At 42.7% G+C, this 18,344-nt stretch overlaps 3 protein-coding genes across 6 annotated transcripts; 1 reads left to right on the plus strand and 2 right to left on the minus strand.

Moving 5' to 3' along the window:
* Positions 1-447: 447 nt before the first annotated feature.
* On the minus strand, positions 448-2,805 carry LOC133931748 (cytochrome c oxidase subunit 6B1). The gene is made up of 4 exons (XM_062378695.1): positions 2,597-2,805; positions 1,828-1,941; positions 1,410-1,510; positions 448-717 (listed from the first exon to the last, which is right to left on the minus strand). Exons 2-4 carry the CDS (start codon positions 1,931-1,933, stop codon positions 664-666), a joined length of 261 nt encoding a protein of 86 aa, XP_062234679.1. The 5' UTR covers positions 1,934-1,941; positions 2,597-2,805; the 3' UTR covers positions 448-663.
* Positions 2,806-3,744: 939 nt separating this feature from the next.
* Positions 3,745-10,317, minus strand: fam234a (family with sequence similarity 234 member A). 3 transcript variants are annotated; one of them, XM_062378692.1, is made up of 12 exons: positions 10,200-10,317; positions 8,648-8,929; positions 8,458-8,568; positions 8,161-8,343; positions 7,711-7,835; positions 7,429-7,573; positions 6,700-6,832; positions 6,453-6,596; positions 6,040-6,121; positions 5,757-5,909; positions 5,578-5,680; positions 3,745-5,453 (listed from the first exon to the last, which is right to left on the minus strand). In XM_062378692.1, exons 2-12 carry the CDS (start codon positions 8,895-8,897, stop codon positions 5,242-5,244), a joined length of 1,641 nt encoding a protein of 546 aa, XP_062234676.1. In that variant the 5' UTR covers positions 8,898-8,929; positions 10,200-10,317; the 3' UTR covers positions 3,745-5,241. The 3 variants fall into 3 exon arrangements, with proteins under 3 accessions (XP_062234676.1, XP_062234678.1, XP_062234677.1); XM_062378694.1 differs by having other exon boundaries at positions 8,648-8,949; positions 10,200-10,233; XM_062378693.1 differs by lacking the exon at positions 10,200-10,317 and adding an exon at positions 9,963-10,147.
* Positions 10,318-11,421: 1,104 nt separating this feature from the next.
* Positions 11,422-18,283, plus strand: luc7l (LUC7-like (S. cerevisiae)). 2 transcript variants are annotated; one of them, XM_062413888.1, is made up of 11 exons: positions 11,469-11,632; positions 12,929-12,999; positions 14,081-14,175; positions 14,416-14,514; positions 15,067-15,177; positions 15,353-15,496; positions 15,595-15,771; positions 15,884-15,972; positions 16,075-16,104; positions 16,202-16,357; positions 17,149-18,283. In XM_062413888.1, exons 4-11 carry the CDS (start codon positions 14,419-14,421, stop codon positions 17,267-17,269), a joined length of 924 nt encoding a protein of 307 aa, XP_062269872.1. In that variant the 5' UTR covers positions 11,469-11,632; positions 12,929-12,999; positions 14,081-14,175; positions 14,416-14,418; the 3' UTR covers positions 17,270-18,283. The 2 variants fall into 2 exon arrangements, with proteins under 2 accessions (XP_062269871.1, XP_062269872.1); XM_062413887.1 differs by lacking the exon at positions 12,929-12,999 and having other exon boundaries at positions 11,422-11,632.
* The last annotated feature ends 61 nt before the right edge of the window (positions 18,284-18,344 follow it).

Genomic DNA, 18,344 nt, shown 5'->3' on the forward strand with positions numbered 1-18,344 from the left:
AATTTGTTGCATGGGAAGTTTCTTCAGCATTAGCTGTTGTTATCTAAAAATGTTAAGACACATCTGTGTTTTTACTGCTTCATTGAGCCCAGATATAAACTGTTTGATACTCCCTACACCGGATGGGGAGTCCTTGTATATGAAATGCAGTTTTATGTATTTTATTTCTTTATGTCCAACAGCAGCAGTAGCCATTACTCAGTCCTGCTCTGTGGGGTGGTGGCTGTGATTGTATGTGTCACTTTTAGTGTTTTGAAATATTTAATTATTTTTCTAACCTTGATTAAATATGTATATTTGATGTAGGTTTATTTGATTGAATAAAATCTATAAATATATCCATGCTTCTTCCATCGGTTTCATGAACAATACCAGAATTGAGGCACAGCTGCTGTATCTTAGTCGTATTCTAGTGGAGTTAAGAAAAACAACACGGGACAACCGAACTCCATAAATATATCCTGAGATATTTTAATTCAGTGTACGCTTTACATTTCATGAGGTTAGAGAGGAATGACCATTCAGTATCAGCGTATTCCTGGGACAGAGCACCCGTAGTGGAAAGGCGGTGACGGAGCCGCGGGGTCTCCCCACCACATACACAAACATTTAGCTGAGAGGATTACATCTTTGCAATTCCACATCTTTTGGAGAGACGACATCTCAGATTTTCCCTGGGAATGTTCCCTCTTCTCTCTGGTCGTCCCACTTCTGGACCTGAAAGAACAAGATGTCAGAGAGAAACTTACTTTTTGACATAAATATATATGTAAAAGATTTTTGGAAAAAAGCACATTTACACAATGTATTAATCAGTGAAAAGGTCTATTAGGAGATTTTGAACAAAAAGAAAGACCATCGACAGCTCGTTTTTGAGTTTCAGTGTCGGTCAGTTGCTTGACTTGCAACTTTATAAAAAAAATGATATAATGTATATATTTAAATTCCTGTGATCTATTTGTACCTAATTCGTGACGTGCAAAAAGGATCTCATTTCTCTTCTCCTCCCGTACCCTAATACTTCCTCGTACTTCATACACTACAAGTGATGCTGTATTATAAATCCACACATTTTGGTCAGTTTAGACAATCTGATGCTCAACAGTAAATATTTTCAACTATTCCCTAGACAGGAACTTAGACTACTCTGGTCTTTTTTTCAGAGAACTGTTTCAAGGGGGAACAACTTCTCTCTCTAAATCTGGACTGAAACTCTTAATGTAGTTTTGATTCTCGCTCCTAAGCAGAGACTCGCAGGAATGTGAGGAACGATGAAGTTGTTTGACCCCTGCTAAACAAACTCGGCCCACATCTCTTTTAGGGAACATGTAAACTCTGACTGTACTTCTCTGTGTGACATATTCAAACTATCTCATTGAAATATTGAGATGTGAAAAAGTGTTATTTACCCAGGATATGGGGCAGAGGGATTTGTAGACCCTCTTGTACCAATCACAGGGCATGGTGTCCTGCCCTTTAGCACCCAGAGATTTCTGGCAGCGGTGAAAGTCTATTAATAGAGAGACAATAACAATGGATATAGAAAGTACATGTTATCATTCCACATTTTTTCTTTCAAGGGGGAAAGTTCAAGTCAGCGTCCTCAATCTGGATTAGCTCCAAGTCAGAGGTCAACACCTTTTGAAAGACCTCAGGTAAACTGCGTTAGCTCCACACAACGGACTCAGATGGAGGGTATATAGTATTCGGTTATTTTCATAGCGCAGCATGTTTCCACAGTTTTCATATATTCTTAGATCAGTATTTTCGTGGTGTGGAACCAGAAGTGACAGCTTTGACCTTGAGGAGCACAACAAGCAGTCCTACCCAGGTAGTTGGACCAGCAGTTCTTCGTCTGGTTCTGGTTGGGGAACCTGGCGTCGAATGGAGCAGTGCGATAGTTCTCCAGTTTGGTCTTGATGTCCTCGGCCATGGTCACCTCTGTCGAGAGAGGATCATCAGTTTGTGCAATATCGGAGAAACGCTCTGTCCCAGACTAGAGACAGAGCGTCTGTGGAGCTGCAGCTCAGGTGTGACCGGGGACAAGCGGCGGCTCTGCAGAGGCTTATTTTGGGGAGAAGATTTAGGGCGGCTCCATGCGAATAACGTGTTTATATATATATATATCAGCAATTATTCATTTGATAGAGAAAGTACATGGATCAACACAACACTGTATTAGTGCTGTCAGCTATCAGTCAGACGTCTAATGGCAGCCGCTCCGGACGATTTGAGGAAATGGGGCAGATAAAAAACAAGCGTAAGGATATTGGCAAACAGGTTTTCAATAGAGCCTCGTCATCCGGCCATTGCGCTCATTTCCTCCTATAACACAACCCAGTTTCTCTTTCTATATCACACAGCACATGAACAACTATATATCTATTTTATCATATCAAGGTGAATAATAATTAAGGTCATAAAAAAAAAAATGTACATGCGGAACTTGCATTTCCCGACGCGTGCGCGGGCTCAGCCTCAAGTTATTCTTGTCATTCTCTCGTTAATGTATTCACGCAGCCTCCAAAGTACATGTTCTGTGAGTGTGGTGCGACCTAGGTGTTAAAAAATGTGAAGCTGAGCAGGTGCGAGTTACCTGTGTGTTGGCTTCAGTCGCTGGTTCGAGCTCCCTGCGTCTGGTTCCTCCGTCTAGAAGCCGTGTGCGCACAGTGCCGCGCGCGCGCGCTCCACTATGGAGCTGCTGCAGCCGTGCGGTGGAATCATAACGGTATGGCGGACCCAGGTCACATTGAAATGGCACACACACACACACTGATCGGAATGCACACACATGCGCGCGCGTGGGTTTGGTGCTTATAGATGTGAGGGTACTGTGGAGGCAGCCTCGTGCGCGGTGACCCTACAGCAGCAGCGTGGGGGTGTTTTAATCGTGTTTATCCTCATGTATTCTCAACGCGGAAGTATTCGGTGAACACGTTAATCATTACCAGATGTTTACGCAGAGAATTTAAAGTATCTCAGGTGGTTCGGTTTGATTCGTCCCCCCTCTGTCTGTGGACATCAGTTTGTGTCTGTGCTCAGCTGAGGACGTCACATGGGAGAATAATAATAAGAAGAAATGCTCGTTTATTCAAACCAGGAACTCGCTGTCTAGGAATCGCGTTAGTCTGGACACGTGGAGGTAGGGGGGGTGGCTGCGGGGCTGTCAGGTGTCATCTGAGGACAGAGGAGCGCGCAGGAGGAGGCGGGCTGCTCTGCTCCACTTCGATCCCCCAGCGTGTGAGGAATATTCACCATCTTGTCCTGTTTTCTAAAAACCACCACCAGTGATCAGATGATGTAAACGCGTCTGTGCGGTTCTCCTGCTCCTCTGATCCCGGCGACCTTCCCCTGCTTTGAACCCGTTTATGTCTGTGGACTTTCAAAGTGTTTCCCGATCCGACCACTTCCCTACAAGGACCGACTTTTCCATTCCGAGATAGCTCAGGAGGGCAGGAGCCTGTCGGTGGTTGTGCGTCATGGTGATAGAATGACGCGCTGCCACTGTACAGGGTTCAACCCCTGTACTACGTGACTAGCCTCAGTGTGTCAATGGACCTAGAGGATGATGCTGCTGCGCGCATGCCATGTAGTGCCTACTCATCATGCAGTGTTTGTACTGCAACACCAGGGGGCGACAGAGTTGTATTTGGTATGTTGTGACTGGGCAGGATTTTAAGTTTGAGATTCAATAAATCACCAACTGCTTCTGATTCCAAAAATAAATTCAACAAGTACTGTAAATTCATTTAAATTGTTTTTTATTTGGTTTGACACGTTTATTACATTGCTCATTGCTGGAAAAAATATATCACATTACATTGTATATATGTAGGCATAAAAATAGATATGTATGGTCACTGGCCAATATCAGCATGATTTAGATTTTTTATGTGCGAAAAGGTCACTTTCATGCCAATTTTCTAAACCTCGCGTAACTTTTAAGATTTAAATTTAAAATAATTGACTGTGTTAGTAAAGGTCGCATAACGGTCAACATCATTTGTGTTATCTTGACTGGAGCCTATGAAAATCTCCTCCGTAAGACATAAGGGCAATACATTCTTGTAGGGATTGGCAATTTTATGTTTGAGAGAGAGCCAACCCATATATTTTTATCCATTCAGTGTCTGCTATGAAACGACAGGGTTTGATCCCCGGCACCTCCACTCTGCATGTACAAGTGACCTTGGGCAAGACACTGATCCCCAATTTGCCCCTGAGGCCTTTAGCAACAGTGTATGAACTGTTGGATAGAAGAAGCGCTGCATATGGAAGTGCTGTATGATTGTGTCAGGGGCTACATAAATACAATCTGTTGACCGTCTTTGAGATTAAACAAAATCACTTCTTTTAAGCCTGTTGAATATTTCTCAGATTCAAGCCTATCAAGACAGAAAGAACAGCCAGCGCCAAGACAGACCTGCCCTACAGGTTCAATATATTAATGTAAAGAATAAAACCAGAAACTTTTTTAACTCTTATAAATCACTAAGAAAATGAACCACTTCATACGAAGCAGTAAAACCACAGCACTGACTCAGCAGGTGATCCTTTGACCTACCCTTACAGCATCTTGGATTAAGTAAATAACACACGTCTCGGTTATTGACAACAGTACCAATGACTAAAAGCCAGCCCTCTTATACTTTGCAAATAGAATATGATAAAACAAATATAGTGGCAGCACTTTAAGGTTCATGGATTTCAAGTTTCTCCGCGCATCTATCCGTTTCACTTTGCAGGTAAATGATTAAATTCAACTAAAGCAAAATAGCTCCATCATTGTGGCTTCCTAAAGGTTGTAACAATCATTTGGAAAAGCCACCTTTGGCAGAGTGCGTCTGCTTCCTTTGAAGCACAGTGTCACATACAGTTGCATAGATCCAGACATTAACCCAGCCCCAGCCGTTAAAAAAAAGAGCAATGCATTGAAATGTCAGCAACGATATACGAGGCAGGTCCCCTCTCGATTCATCAGCAGGAAAACGGCGTCTGTGCACAGTGAAGCAGTCGGAGAACAAGGAGCTCTTTGGACATGAGATCAAATCTAACTCATGATTGTATGTTTACGGTCAAGTCTGAAGGTAATCCTCAGTTTGAAGGGTTCTTTTTGTTGTCAGCAGTAGGAAAGTTGAAACTGGTGTACACACACGTTGGTTTATAAAGCCGTCATACAGTCACCTGTGACCAACTGGTTCAGACACTGAGGAATCTCTGGACACGTCACAGCTGGTCCTTTCACTCTTCACTGAAGCGGAGTCGTAGGAACGCGTCTGTAATGTCCTTGTTGCTCTCCCACTCTCCTTCGCTGCTGATACGCAGCACTTTGCTGTCCGGGACATCCTGCTTCAGCTTTGACTTGCTGAGGACTACAGTGTCTTCGTCCCCCTCCGCCTCCGGACCGGTCAGCAGGAAGTAGGCAGCGTGGCGCCCAAGCTCCAGCAGGGTGGCTGAGAGAAGATCACAGATTTAGAACAAGAACAGGGATTTTCTTTATCCCTCCGAGCGCCGAGTTTTACACATTGACGTAGTTACGTTAGATGTAATTTGATAGCATAGGAAATGAATGAGTACCTTTAAATGTTATGATGTGGTCCAGGGAATTGGTGGACTCGAGGAGAATTTGAGAATAAAGAGGGAGCATCAAGTAAGTGCGGCGGTCACTCATTAAAGGGATCTGGAAGGAAATCTTTGAGTCATATCAGGGTTTTTCTCTCTAACATACATCTTTTCCATTAAGGCAGTGTACTCACAGACAGGTTGGTCGCCGGGGGCCACATGCCCCAAAACACAAAGACTGAAACGGCGTTGCTGGTGTGTATCGCGGTGGGCCCCGGTGAATTCGGACAAGACAGAAGACTGACTTGCCACAGCACAACGCCGGTCTTCCCGTCAAGAATTACCATCTACATATAAAACAGAAAGTGGTGCCGTTAACCTATGATTCAAATCAAACACTGCATGAGAGGAAGTGGACATGAAGTGGACATGAAGTGGACATCTCAACAGTGTTTGAACATTTTAAACCCAACTCACCCTCTTTGTGTAGTTGCCAACATCCTCCTCGACCACAACATCAAGTACATCGTCTTTGTTAAAGTGACCGAAGGAGGGCTCGCTGGATGAAGGAGAAAAACATTGATGTTATAAAAGTTAGCAGTTTACTTACAAAACTAATGAACATAATGCATCTACAGGGGTTTTAGAGGAGTCATGATATTACTAATGACTAATTTTCAACAGGTTATACGATTTCTGGCTTTGGGTTGTGTCTGTTTTAACAGTTTGGTTATTTCTGCAACTTTATTGTTAACATACAGTTTATAACTATTATTTAACCAAAAGTTATATATATAAATTCTCAAAATCTTTTTTTTTCCTCCATTCATCTACAAATTGTTTAAGCACTAATTTGTGTGTGAAACAAAAAAAGCAGACAGAAGTGACACCTGAGGACTGAGCTGGTATTGAATCTCCACAGTGGTTTCCGATCTTTTCCATTTACCAGCACCACATCCGTGCTGGTCACAAGCAGCAGGTTCGGTGGATCCCATCTTTCTTCTTTTCTGACCACTCGAATCACTGAGTCAGACCTACAAAGTGGAAAATAAATATCAGCCACGGTCTCCGGAGGAAGCCCCAATGATTTCAGATGGTTCAGTGAAGTAAGAGTAGAATGGGGGGGGCTCCTCTCACTCGTAGATGGGTACAAGGCCGGTTGTACTGCTGGCGTTTTTCTCCCAGTGTTTGTCCTTCTTTAGGCGGACCTCAATCCCTTCTTTAGCCTTGGCAGCAATCTTCCATAGTGCAAGTCCATACAAGCCAGTGTCTGAATGAACACACAAGTACATCAAACACCCCTACTCACTCATCTCATAGTTATTCATGAGCTAAAATGGACCATTGATCCTGTGCTTCATATCAATATTCACCTTAACTGCTCATTATCTGTTTATATATTTATTCGCTGCATATACATTTTCATACGCTACAGTATGGATTCATCTGCTGCTACCTGGTCCTGTATGCATCTATATATATACTGTATATATTCTTGTTTACTTTAACTGTATATTATTTTACAACCTGTATTACTGACCTCAATGCACTTTTGTCATTCAGTATTTATCCTCTAACCCTAACCCTTATTCTTTAATTTGAGGTTAACCCTAACGCTTTTTTTTTTTTTACATACTATATGTGTCCTTGAATTGAACTCCAGGGACAAATAAAGTGGTTTTGAATTTAAATTGAGTTGAATCAAGACTGAAGTTCATCCTAGTGTGTTAAATAAATTTAGATAATAGTTTTTAAATCTCTTATGACTTAAGGTTATTTTCTGTTTTAGTTCTAAGGAGCACCTTCACTGAAATCACTACATCCTCCATAACTTGAAGGGTCTGAATACCGACATGCAGTGCGAACCTGTTTGCAGCAGCACATAGTGAGAACCCTCTGCGGTGCGATGGAGAAGATGCATCTCTGTGGAGTTCAGAGACAGCGTGGAATTCAGAGAAACCGTGGAGCCGATCTGGACGCCCGTCTTCCCTGAGAGGAACGCCAGCTGAGTCTGCAGGTATGATGGGAAACAAGGAGACCGATGTACTCTGAGCTGTTCACTTGGGATAAGATCACCCTAAACAGCGCCTCTGTTACAAAAATAAGTGGATAAAGTTCACTGTAATAAACAACACTGCTGGTCTTCACCTGTGTGTTGTCAGATCCCACCAGAGCCACGTCATTGACCTTGTCCCCATCCAGATCCGGGATACTGAGAACAGGCACAGTGCTGTGCAGACCAGAGAGCTGAGGCTGCTGCCACTTTATTACACCTGTACACAAACACACCACTTAGCACTGTGAAGGGACCTTTTGCTTATTACTACCACTTGAATCTCTAAAGTTGCAGTAACTGCACTTATTATTATGAATCTGACCTGTGGACGCTGTGATGAATGCAATACATAGACAACAATGTTCTCAAAAAAACGTAACTTAAGAACAATTTGCAATATTCATATAAAAAGATTTATACATAGCTAGTCAAATATTTCATTGCTCTTTACTATATTGCTATTACTTTAAATTAGTTGGGATATAAAATGTTATGTAATTTATAGTATCCATTACAAAGAGACAGAGTGGTGAGTCACAAACCATAGTGTTTGTCAACAGCAGTGATCTGGTCAGAGTGGGAGAGCAAGCAGTCCCAGGCTCTGCCTGTATCTTCCTCCAGTCCGCACTGGACCCAGTGGAACTCAGGATGGAGTGGAAGCTGCCACAGGGTCTCCCCATCTGTCCCATCCACTGCCAACACACACACGCATGGCGAAGGCAGACCTGGGAAAAAACACACAGAGTGTAAATGAACTACACAAAACAACATTTAAAGTAAGAACATGTAGTTTGAGCAATAACTTTGGGATTTCATTCAAACTGAAAAGCCCTTCATACCTGCATCGTCACAGGTTCTGTTCACACCGCATTCTCTCGTCTGGAGCACAAACAGGACGTCCCGCACCTTGTCGCTACTCGCAGCTTCAACGGCTAAGAAATCAAAGGTTGCTGTGGCAGAAAGAGAAGAAATCAGTCCCACGTTCAAGACACTGCCGAGCAGTGAAACGCACACCCTCCAAACGCACACCTGCTTTAGGGAAAGTCCTGTTCCAGGAGACGAGATACTGCGGTCTGACGGGACAGCGGAGGATGAAGGAGAAGGCGAACACGATGGTGAGGCAGAGGAACAGGGAGAGGAAGAAGAACGCGGTTCGCCAGTGGGTCAATTTCTGAAAACCCAGCACTTCCTTTAAACTCTTCTTCTTCTTCAGCTCTGTTGCTTCCTCGCCACTCTTCAGAGGGTCGCCCTCAGTGGCGTGGTTTGTGGTCTCCGTCATCGCCTCAATGCATCACTGGGCCACTGATCCACCTAACACAGGATAGATTTCACTGTAAAGCAATGCCACAATGTAATTCTAATCATAAAGCAACACAATGTAACTTTACAATACGGCATGCTTCTTTATTTGTATTGTATTGTGTTGCTTTTACAATTTGTCATGATGCCTTTTGTATTTTATGTAAAAGCACTTTGAATTGCCTGGCTGTTGAAATGTGCGCTACAAATAAACTTGACTCGCATTTGTATTTTTAAAGTTTCATCGCTGGAGAAAAACACAGGTTTTCTAATGACTTTTAACTAATCTACGGTTCAGCATTTCAACTTCTTCTTCAACTTGCAATTTTTCAGACGTTAAAAATCAACTGGAAAAAAAAGAAAGCCTTCATGCTCCTTCTGTGGTGTCATCCATGTGCCCGTAAGCCCCAACATTCAAATCCAACTCCAAATAATGTCACGTTTGACATGTTTTAGCCTAAACGCCATGACATTAAAGGCAGATGCGATTAAACGGTGTGGCAACCAAAGGCAACACCATGCACGAGCTACCTGTCACAACATGGAGTAAACTTAAAAAACAGATGTGGCTCAGGGAACACACACTGAAGGCGGCAGAGTCCAGATGTTTCTGCTGCCTCCACCTTTGTGGACCTGGGCCTATTCAGACGGTGGCCCGCTCGGGAAACTCCAGAGATTTCTCAGCGCGACCACAACAAACCCATGATGAATAATCAGCAGCTAACACACCCTGTGATTTGCTCTGTAGCGACGGGCACATGACTCCATGTAGGAATCTTACAGGAACTAGTGGCTTGTAGATATATAAATAAAAACTTGAACGTGTGTATTTAAGTTAAAGTCCCGCTGTCAAATGTCCCCGAGTGGACACACCGTGTCAGGTTAGCCGAGTAGCCCCAGGGAGAGGGTTTACTTTCGGGTGACGCTATCTTCGTTAGCCAGCTAAAGTTCGCAGGTAACACCCGGTTGGTTCAGAACTTGGTCCAAAAAGGTATGTGAAGCTGAGAGAAGAATGAAAAGAGACTGAAGAAAAGTTTGTTCGTACTTATTCCCTCTGCACAGGCCTGAGATCAGTGGAGCTAACACACCCACACACATTGAGGCCTCTCAACCTAAGTAAACAAAGCACACACGGGTCTAAACCGGTTCTGTTTTGTCAGTTAGCGCTCTGCCGTCCGTTAAAGTGACATTAAAAGGACCAAAACCTCGTCTACGTCACAACCTTTAACAGAACCCTCCTGTTACCTAACCCTAGTTCTAGAACTGAGAGGGAGGGACTCACCTTCTGCGACCAGCTGCTGCCTGTCAGGTCAAACTCAGGGAAAACAGAGCGTGAGGAGCCAGAATTATGTTGAAGAACCTTTGATTGGTCCCTTTACTTGTGTTCCAACGATTGGTCAGCTCCAGACCCATGGCCCGCCCCTAACCCTGACGTCTGCTTACCGGTGTCGTGCCGAGTTCCGCCCTTGCGCGGAGAATCCAGTGCATCTCGCGGGAGCGCGCACAGCCGCAGCGGAAAGAGGCTTCCTAGCGTGATCATCTCTATGGCAACTAAATACTGTATAACCTTGTAAGCTGGTGTTTATTAATGATTATAAGTTTCATGAATGTTTAGAGTCATCAATGATTTATCAGAAGTGTTTCCTCGAGAGTTGTCCGATCAGTCAATATATCTAGAAAAAACCCAAACTGTCAAATCAAACCTGATTTAAGTGTCGTAATATAGATTTACGACACAAGAGCTGAATATGAGACTCCAACTGCAAAACGGCTGATATGTTATGTATTCACTGGTATATCAATACAGTCAAGTCAGACCTCTACAAAAGCATTGTGTTTACAGATCGCTAGAAATAAAGTTGGACTGTGAATGTATTATTTGACAGTTGGGTATTTGGTGAATTGCGGAGTTAGATCTGTGAAATTCCCAGAGTAAAGTAAAAACACACAACAAAATATTAGCTGGGGTCGGTGTTTGACCACAGATGGTCTGATAAGAGACCTGGGAGGAGGATGCATTGTTTGGAAAAACAGATTTTGGACCTGTATTTGCATTAGTCTGTTTTTTTCAGCGAGAAAAAGATTACATGTTCTCAATGTTGAGTCAAAACAGGCCTTTGGATCTTTTAAGGTCAACAATGCTGAAATAGCCGTGTATACATTACATGGCAGCAGTTTTGCAGATCGAGTCTCACACTCAGCTCTTCAACACAAATAAAGACATTAAAACAAGCTTACAATTATAGAGCTGGGCAGTTTGGCAACGTCCTTTCATATTGACTGACCACACCTGTCGCAAGGAAATACTGAGTCTCATAAATCACTGATGAGCCTAAACATTCGTGATTCAACTTTTCATCAATAAAGAAAAACACCAACACACGAGATTAGATAGTTCTTTAGCTGTGCGCGGTCCCGGGAGGTGCATGCCATTCTCAGCAGGGCATGCTGAACTCGGCACAACACCGGAACCACTGATTGTTCCGTCACTTCCCATGTGTGAAACGGAAACAGACGATTCCACGAAGTCGAGAAAAGCTGCGAGAGGTGATGCTTGGACGAACACATTATCATACTTCAGCCGAGCCACACGCCAAGGAGCCGCTCTCTGCTTTCTAACCTGTACATAGCGCCGTCGACGGAAGGACCCAGCGATGTCTGCCCAGGCTCAAATGCGGGCTCTGCTCGACCAGCTTATGGGAACAGCGAGGGATGGTGAGTTGCTGTAGCATGCTAGCCGAGCTAGCATAGCCAAGATGGAGCCACCGCTGAGGCTGGCCGCTGTTGTCGTGTGATGGACAGACCTGCATGAATGGATGTACTAAAGAGGGCTGCGTTAAACACCGCACAGTTCGACTCAATACGCTTTAACGGATTAACACTAGACTTTAAATGTTTGCATCCACAAATCAAGAGATATTTTAGTTTCGCTTTTGTCACTATGAAACTTAACCTTAAACGTAGCTCGTAGCTAGGTTAGCTATTGTTTACTGTTTAAGTTATGAAACCTTTGCTGCTTAGCGCCACTGAACGATACACTAAAACCAATTAGACCATTGATATAGTCATTTCCAAGGCAGCACATGTAAAGCAGAGTGACTGTTCGAATACATGATATTTGCAGGAAAGGAAATAAACTAAATGAAAATGTCTAAATTATTAATTGAAGTTGTAGGGCCCCCTATCTATTTTAATAAAAAATCCTATTATCCAAGATTATTCAAGAGCGAGACTTGCATTCATAATCTCACTCAATTTCGTATTAAAAGTAAAAACATATAATTTTATATACTTATGCTCCCTTTTTTGTGTAATGTAATAACCATGTAAAGTACAACAATAATGTGCTTGAAGAAATTGAATGTTAGTGCTTTTTTTTTGTTGAATATAACAGTGTATTGTATCATATATCTTCAGTTATATATATTAAAAGTCTTAACCAAATCGGTAGGGTGTGCATCTGTGAGGCGATTGTACGGAATGAAAGTACAATGGAATTGGTTTAACCGAACATTGTGTAAAATTTAGATCATAGCCGTGTCTTTATATTTTTTCCATCTGCTTCAGATTGCACTGTTGCGTAGAATTTATAAAAAATAATATTAATAATTAAAACTTGTGTCTATGAAGTCCAACCAATGTAGTGCACATGACAAGTGCAAACCTGTTTATATCTTAATGCTTATATATAATTTTAGTATTATCATTGTGCCATTTGGATGCAAACATTAAAAGATGAAATCGGCTGTCAAGTCTGATTTCCTGTAGCAGAACATGACGGCTTGCTGCTGTCATGTTAATTAATAAAAAGCTGATGCATCCTGACGATAGAATAAAAGTGCAGCCCTTTGGATTATCCTTTAACAAATTGTTAACGCGATTTGTACTGTCTGAGTTACTTTGTGTTGTGCGTTTGTGGGTGTATGTATGATGACATTGATATCAAATTCTTCCCATACATTTGTTGCATACAAACTGAACAATTGTGGCCCCTTTATTTTATTCATTAAGGTTCAGTGTATCTTTGCCAGCCTACATCAATCTGCAAAGGAGTTGCAGAAAAGCCTCATGTTCATCGAGCCGTGAGTCACACATAATTTTTAAAGCTGTTATGATGAATATCCAAACAATCTGTTTGCCTTCCGGAAGTTACTGTAGCCATTTTGTAATCACACAAATGGGTTAATATTTAGTGGCATTAGAAATACAATTTGGAGTAGAACTATACAGCCTGAGCTGAGACGCCGTGTTGCGCTGAAGCCAAAAGAAGAAGTTCTCAAATTCCGATTAGACGTCTTGTTTTTCAGAAGGCAATTATTGCATTCAGTCAAAACTAAAACTTTGCACACATCATTTTTCGATCTGACTTGTGTATGACTCCCAACTTCTTACTACAGGTATGGGCAAGAAAACTGTTCCCATTTATACTTTTCTACAGCGGGTTTAAAATTCTGCAGCTGAGGTCTTGAAGATGCAGAAGGGTACAGTATGTGGTGCAGATCGCAGTGTGTATAAACCCATTTTTTTCCCTTGGATTTCTTTTTCTTTTTTTCTTTTTTTTTCTTTTTAATATTTGTAAAGGTCTTTGCTGGAATATTTGTCCGACATGTTTACATTTTACTGTCACAGTCTTAGAAGCAGCCTTTTCTTGTATAGACCAATATTCAACTCTTGTGGATATGCAATAGAAATGCTACAAAGTCATGGTTATCCAAATGAGTTCTAGGAAACAACTGTAACATATTGTGTCCTTCTTGGCTTCATCTTTTGTTGCTCCACATTTATAGAGTGAACGTTGAGCCTGATCACAAGTTAAACTGAACAGAGGCTCTTATATTTCCACATTGGTATCAAGGTGTGGGTAAGGTAAACACAGAGGTGAGGTAAGAACGCAGAACCACATCTAGTTTCTGCATTGTCACATAAGTTAACATAGTCCACTAGTTCATTAGCGGCAGGTAAATATAACGTTGCACTAATAAAATATATTTGAAACTTCCGATATCTAAGAATTGGTTTTCACACGATTGCAGGTATATTGACCAACGTATGCAGATTTTGTTTTACTGCAGTATAGTGATATGACCTAAACCATTGGACACCTCGCACCTGCTACCAAGTATGTGAGGTCTTTCTCACTGGCGGTTTTCTGGATTATTTCAGGCGATGAGACGAGGCAGAGGGTCAAGTACAGTGACGAGCGAGTCTGCAAAAGTCATCTTCTCAACTGCTGTCCACATGACATCCTGTCCGGAACTGTGAGTTGACTGCATTTCTGGTTTTAAACTTCCACATACTTTACAAATATGTATGTTTTAAGATTGCTGGATTATATCCTAATTTAAAAGCACATTCGACTCCGCACGGGATTATAATTCTCTTGGCAGTAAAGTACTGTAAAGAAGAAGGAAAACCGAATATGCACCATGATTTAATTATTAACATCACTCATTTATATTTGCACGTGTGTGACGTGTCTGCTTATGTCTTGCTTATAGCGCATGGACCTGGGAGAGTGCACAAAGATCCATGACCTCGCACTTCGGGCAGATTATGAAATTGCCTCCAAGGACAGAGATCTGTTCTTTGAGCTAGATGTAAGTGATGTCCTGCTATAAATTATACATGATGGTAAAACTGTCAAATGCATATTGCTTTCGTGGAGAAATAGGTTGTACAGCATTCTTACCGATAGAGGAGCTACTTGGTATCACCAGATATTTTTTTGCTGATGTAAATGTCCCAGCTCTCACTACTTCCAAGATGTCGGATTGACAGATCTTTATTGTGGAGGATGTGAATGTTTCCTTCTCTGGGTCTTTTATGAAGCATAATTCAGTACGCCCTGAAAGCAAGTAAGCTGAGATTGAGTGAGTCAACAGCTAGAAAGATAATAGATACAGTCACGCTTGCCCATTTCCCATTAGCAGTTGCCATAAGCAACCAAGGCCGTAAAAGACATGATACAAACTGAGCCTCAGGGAAGGGAATTGATAATACTGGTCTTGTGGACCCTTCAGGGACACAAAATACACATGATTTATACATGTATATCAGCACCTCATTCATAACCCATAGTTTTAAATTTCTCAAAGTAAGAATCCGCGCTGCCCTTCTGTTGTTCTGTGAGCGTTTTCTCATTCTGAAAGGCGGTGGACCACCTGGAGTCTTTCATTGCCGACTGTGACCGGAGAACAGAGCTTGCCAAGAAGCGCCTCGCGGAGACCCAAGAAGAGATCAGTGCTGAGGTGGCAGCAAAGGTGAGTTTTAAGAAGACTTTGTGAAACCTATTTACACCTAAGCTTCATACGTGTAGTCATTCCCCCCCCCCCCCCCCCCCCCTTTTTTTTGTTTTGCACTGTTCAATTTGCGGTTTAGTATTTACTGCAGGAAATAGCCAGATGTAAAATGTGTGGTTCTGGGCTGTTGTTGTAGGCAGAGAAGGTTCATGAGCTGAACGAGGAAATAGGAAAGCTCCTGGCCAAGGCTGAGCAGCTTGGAGCCGAGGGAAACGTGGACGAGGCCCAGAAGGTTCTGCAGGAGGTGGAGAAGGTCCGCACCAGGAAGAAGGATGCAGAGGTGAGGAATGCAGGAAAACGGAGTGTGGCGCCTATTGTTTCTTATATTACATTAATCTTGAGAGAACTCAATGTCCGCTCTTGTCTGTGTCTCCTCAGGAGGAGTACAGGAACTCGATGCCAGCCTCCAGCTTCCAGCAGCAGAAGCTTCGGGTGTGCGAGGTGTGCTCTGCCTACCTGGGTCTCCATGACAACGACCGTCGCTTGGCAGACCATTTTGGCGGGAAGCTTCACCTGGGCTTCATCCAGATCAGAGAGAAACTGGACCTACTAAAGGTAAACTCCTGCCTGTATATCTGTGATTGTCATTGGGCTGATCATTAGAAAACACAAGAGGTTTGGAGAAAGGTGTTTAACTTCTAAATGGGTTGTTTTTTTCTTTTATCAGAAAACTGTGGTTGACAAGCAGGAGCAAAGGAACCAGGAACGCTTGAAGAGACGAGAAGAGAGGGAGAAAGAGGAACAGCTGAAGAAGAGGTGGGTGCAGACTTTTAAAATGCTTGGAATTTAATTTGTATTAGTCACTGTATTGTTTTTATTAACGCAAGTGTGTGGTTTTCCTCTCTGCTTATTTCTTAGGACCAGATCACCAAGCCGAGAGCAAAAAAGGTGAGAGCACTGCCTTAACCATCTGTCCACGTTTGAGACGAGTCGCTCTGATGAAAAGTGCTGTTTGTAACCGAGTGTCATCCCTCGTTCTCACCAGGTCCCGTTCTCGTGACCGCAAGAAGCGGCGCTCGAGCTCCCCATCACGAGACAAGCGCCGCTCCCGCTCCAGGGAGAGGAAGAGGCGGCATCGCAGCCGATCCCGCTCCCGCAGCCGAGGCCACCGCCACAGCCACGAGCAGAGCTCCAGACACAAGTGTGTACAAAACCAAGCCCACTGAGTTCACACCAAGCCCACACAGACTTTGGATGTGTTTTATTCCAGTCCCAGTTCCAGCCTTTTCTCAAATAATCTTTTACCTTACAGTGAGTTTGAAGTAGGGCTGATCGATTATGATCATCAAAATCATAATCACGATTATTTGACAAAATCGAAATCAAGATTATTCAAACGATTATTATGTGCCCTTATTCTGAAGTCTTTGCTTCATTCTTTAAATGACTGTTACCGAAAGTGTAACTCACTTCCAGTTCAGGTAAACACCGATGACGGCTGCGTGTCATAATCCTCCGTGAAACAAGGATATCGGTGCCCGGTTATTAAAACCCTTAATGATGGCAATCCTAACACTCTCCAATAAAACAGTTTGTGACTGAGAACTTTGAACTTTCCTCTCATTATTAAATGTCCCCATCTATGGCCTCCCTCTGCCATTTTCCACTCATGCTGTTTTTTTAAATATCACCTGTCACCACACACACAACTCGCCTCTTTCACTTCATGGCTGCTCGATAGTGAGTGCCAGTCAGCTGGGCCGCTGAATGCTTTGAGGGAAGGACTGAATTGCGCATGCCAAATCATCGTTTCAACTCGGATTATAGTAGTTTGGAGATCGGTTGACCCCATAATCAAAATCGTGATTAAAATTCGATTAATAGAGCAGCCCTAGTTTGTGGGATTGTTTGGTGGCAGGCATTTAACGGCAAGATTTGATACAACTTAAGGACTGAGTGTTTCCTCTCTGAACATCTGGTCTGGTCACGCAGGTCTTCCAGGGACAGAGAGCGCGTCTCCAGAGACAGGTCCCGGGAGCGAGACAGGAGGGACGGTATGAACGGCCGGTCGGACTCCCGCCGTGCAGACGACAGGGACATGGGGGACCTCTGAAGACCCGACTCCATCCACCACGACACAGTGTCCTCCTGTCCCCTCTGGTTAATGTAACCTAATGTAACACACAGTCTCTGCCTTGACCCCTTTGTTATCCTGCCTGCCTCCTTTCTTTGCTTTAAGAGTTAATGCAGCCGGCACAGAGTTTCTCTTGTCTAGCATCCAGATTTATCAGATTACATTCGGATGGCAGGATTAGCTATCGATCCGTAGTGGATGTAATTTGGTGGCTGTCTGTCCAAAACGTCCCGTGTATTGTTTTAAACTCCCCAACACCGATTCCAACGGATGCAGAAAACAAGAGCTAACGAACTGCGTCATTCATATATTCGTCATTCTTTATTAGTGGCGGATGGTCTTTTGATACAGAACCAGTCTGTAAATATATTTTGGGCCTACTGATTGTCTTGGTCTGATCAGCCTCGTCCAATCCTGATTTGTTTTGTTGTTTAAATGTCCCTCTGCTTTGAGTGCAGGTCTTGAATGTTTGTTCACATATTTGTCTCCAGTATTTGGTCTAAATTCAAAATGAAGGGTTTATAATTCGTCGTATTAGCAACAAATATAACTCTCATTGTCCAAATCATGTCTTCTTCTATGTTGCCAGTTGTGAATGGGATCTGTTCAGTTGTTTTGCCAGTTGAAGTAACTGCTTGTTTTTAGTTTGTATTGGTGGCAGTCTCTCTTGTTTCGAAATTTTCGTTCTAGCTTAATTTCCTTTTTATTCAAAATATCGAGGATAATGGAACCTTCCACATTAGCGTCGGCATGTGGAGCAGTAGGCTCATAAATGACACATCTATAATTCAGTGCTAAAACTGTGTACGCATTGTGGCTCGAGTCAAACTGAAACGTCGGCGTGGTTCAAAACAAATTCCTTTTGTGTGTAGATTTATATTTCAGTGCAGACAGATTTGAATGGATGCATTGCTTTACCTAATGTGTGAAGTTATATGTTTGTTTTGCTGGAAATCTTTCTTTAAGTCTCAATTAAAAACTCTTACCATTTTACTTTTATTGTGTCTTGGCATGTTAATCATGGCTGAAGTACTTGGCAAATATGTGTATCATT

The sequence above is a fragment of the Platichthys flesus genome, chromosome 20 (assembly GCF_949316205.1).
Source record: "Platichthys flesus chromosome 20, fPlaFle2.1, whole genome shotgun sequence".
Lineage (NCBI taxonomy): Eukaryota > Metazoa > Chordata > Actinopteri > Pleuronectiformes > Pleuronectidae > Platichthys > Platichthys flesus.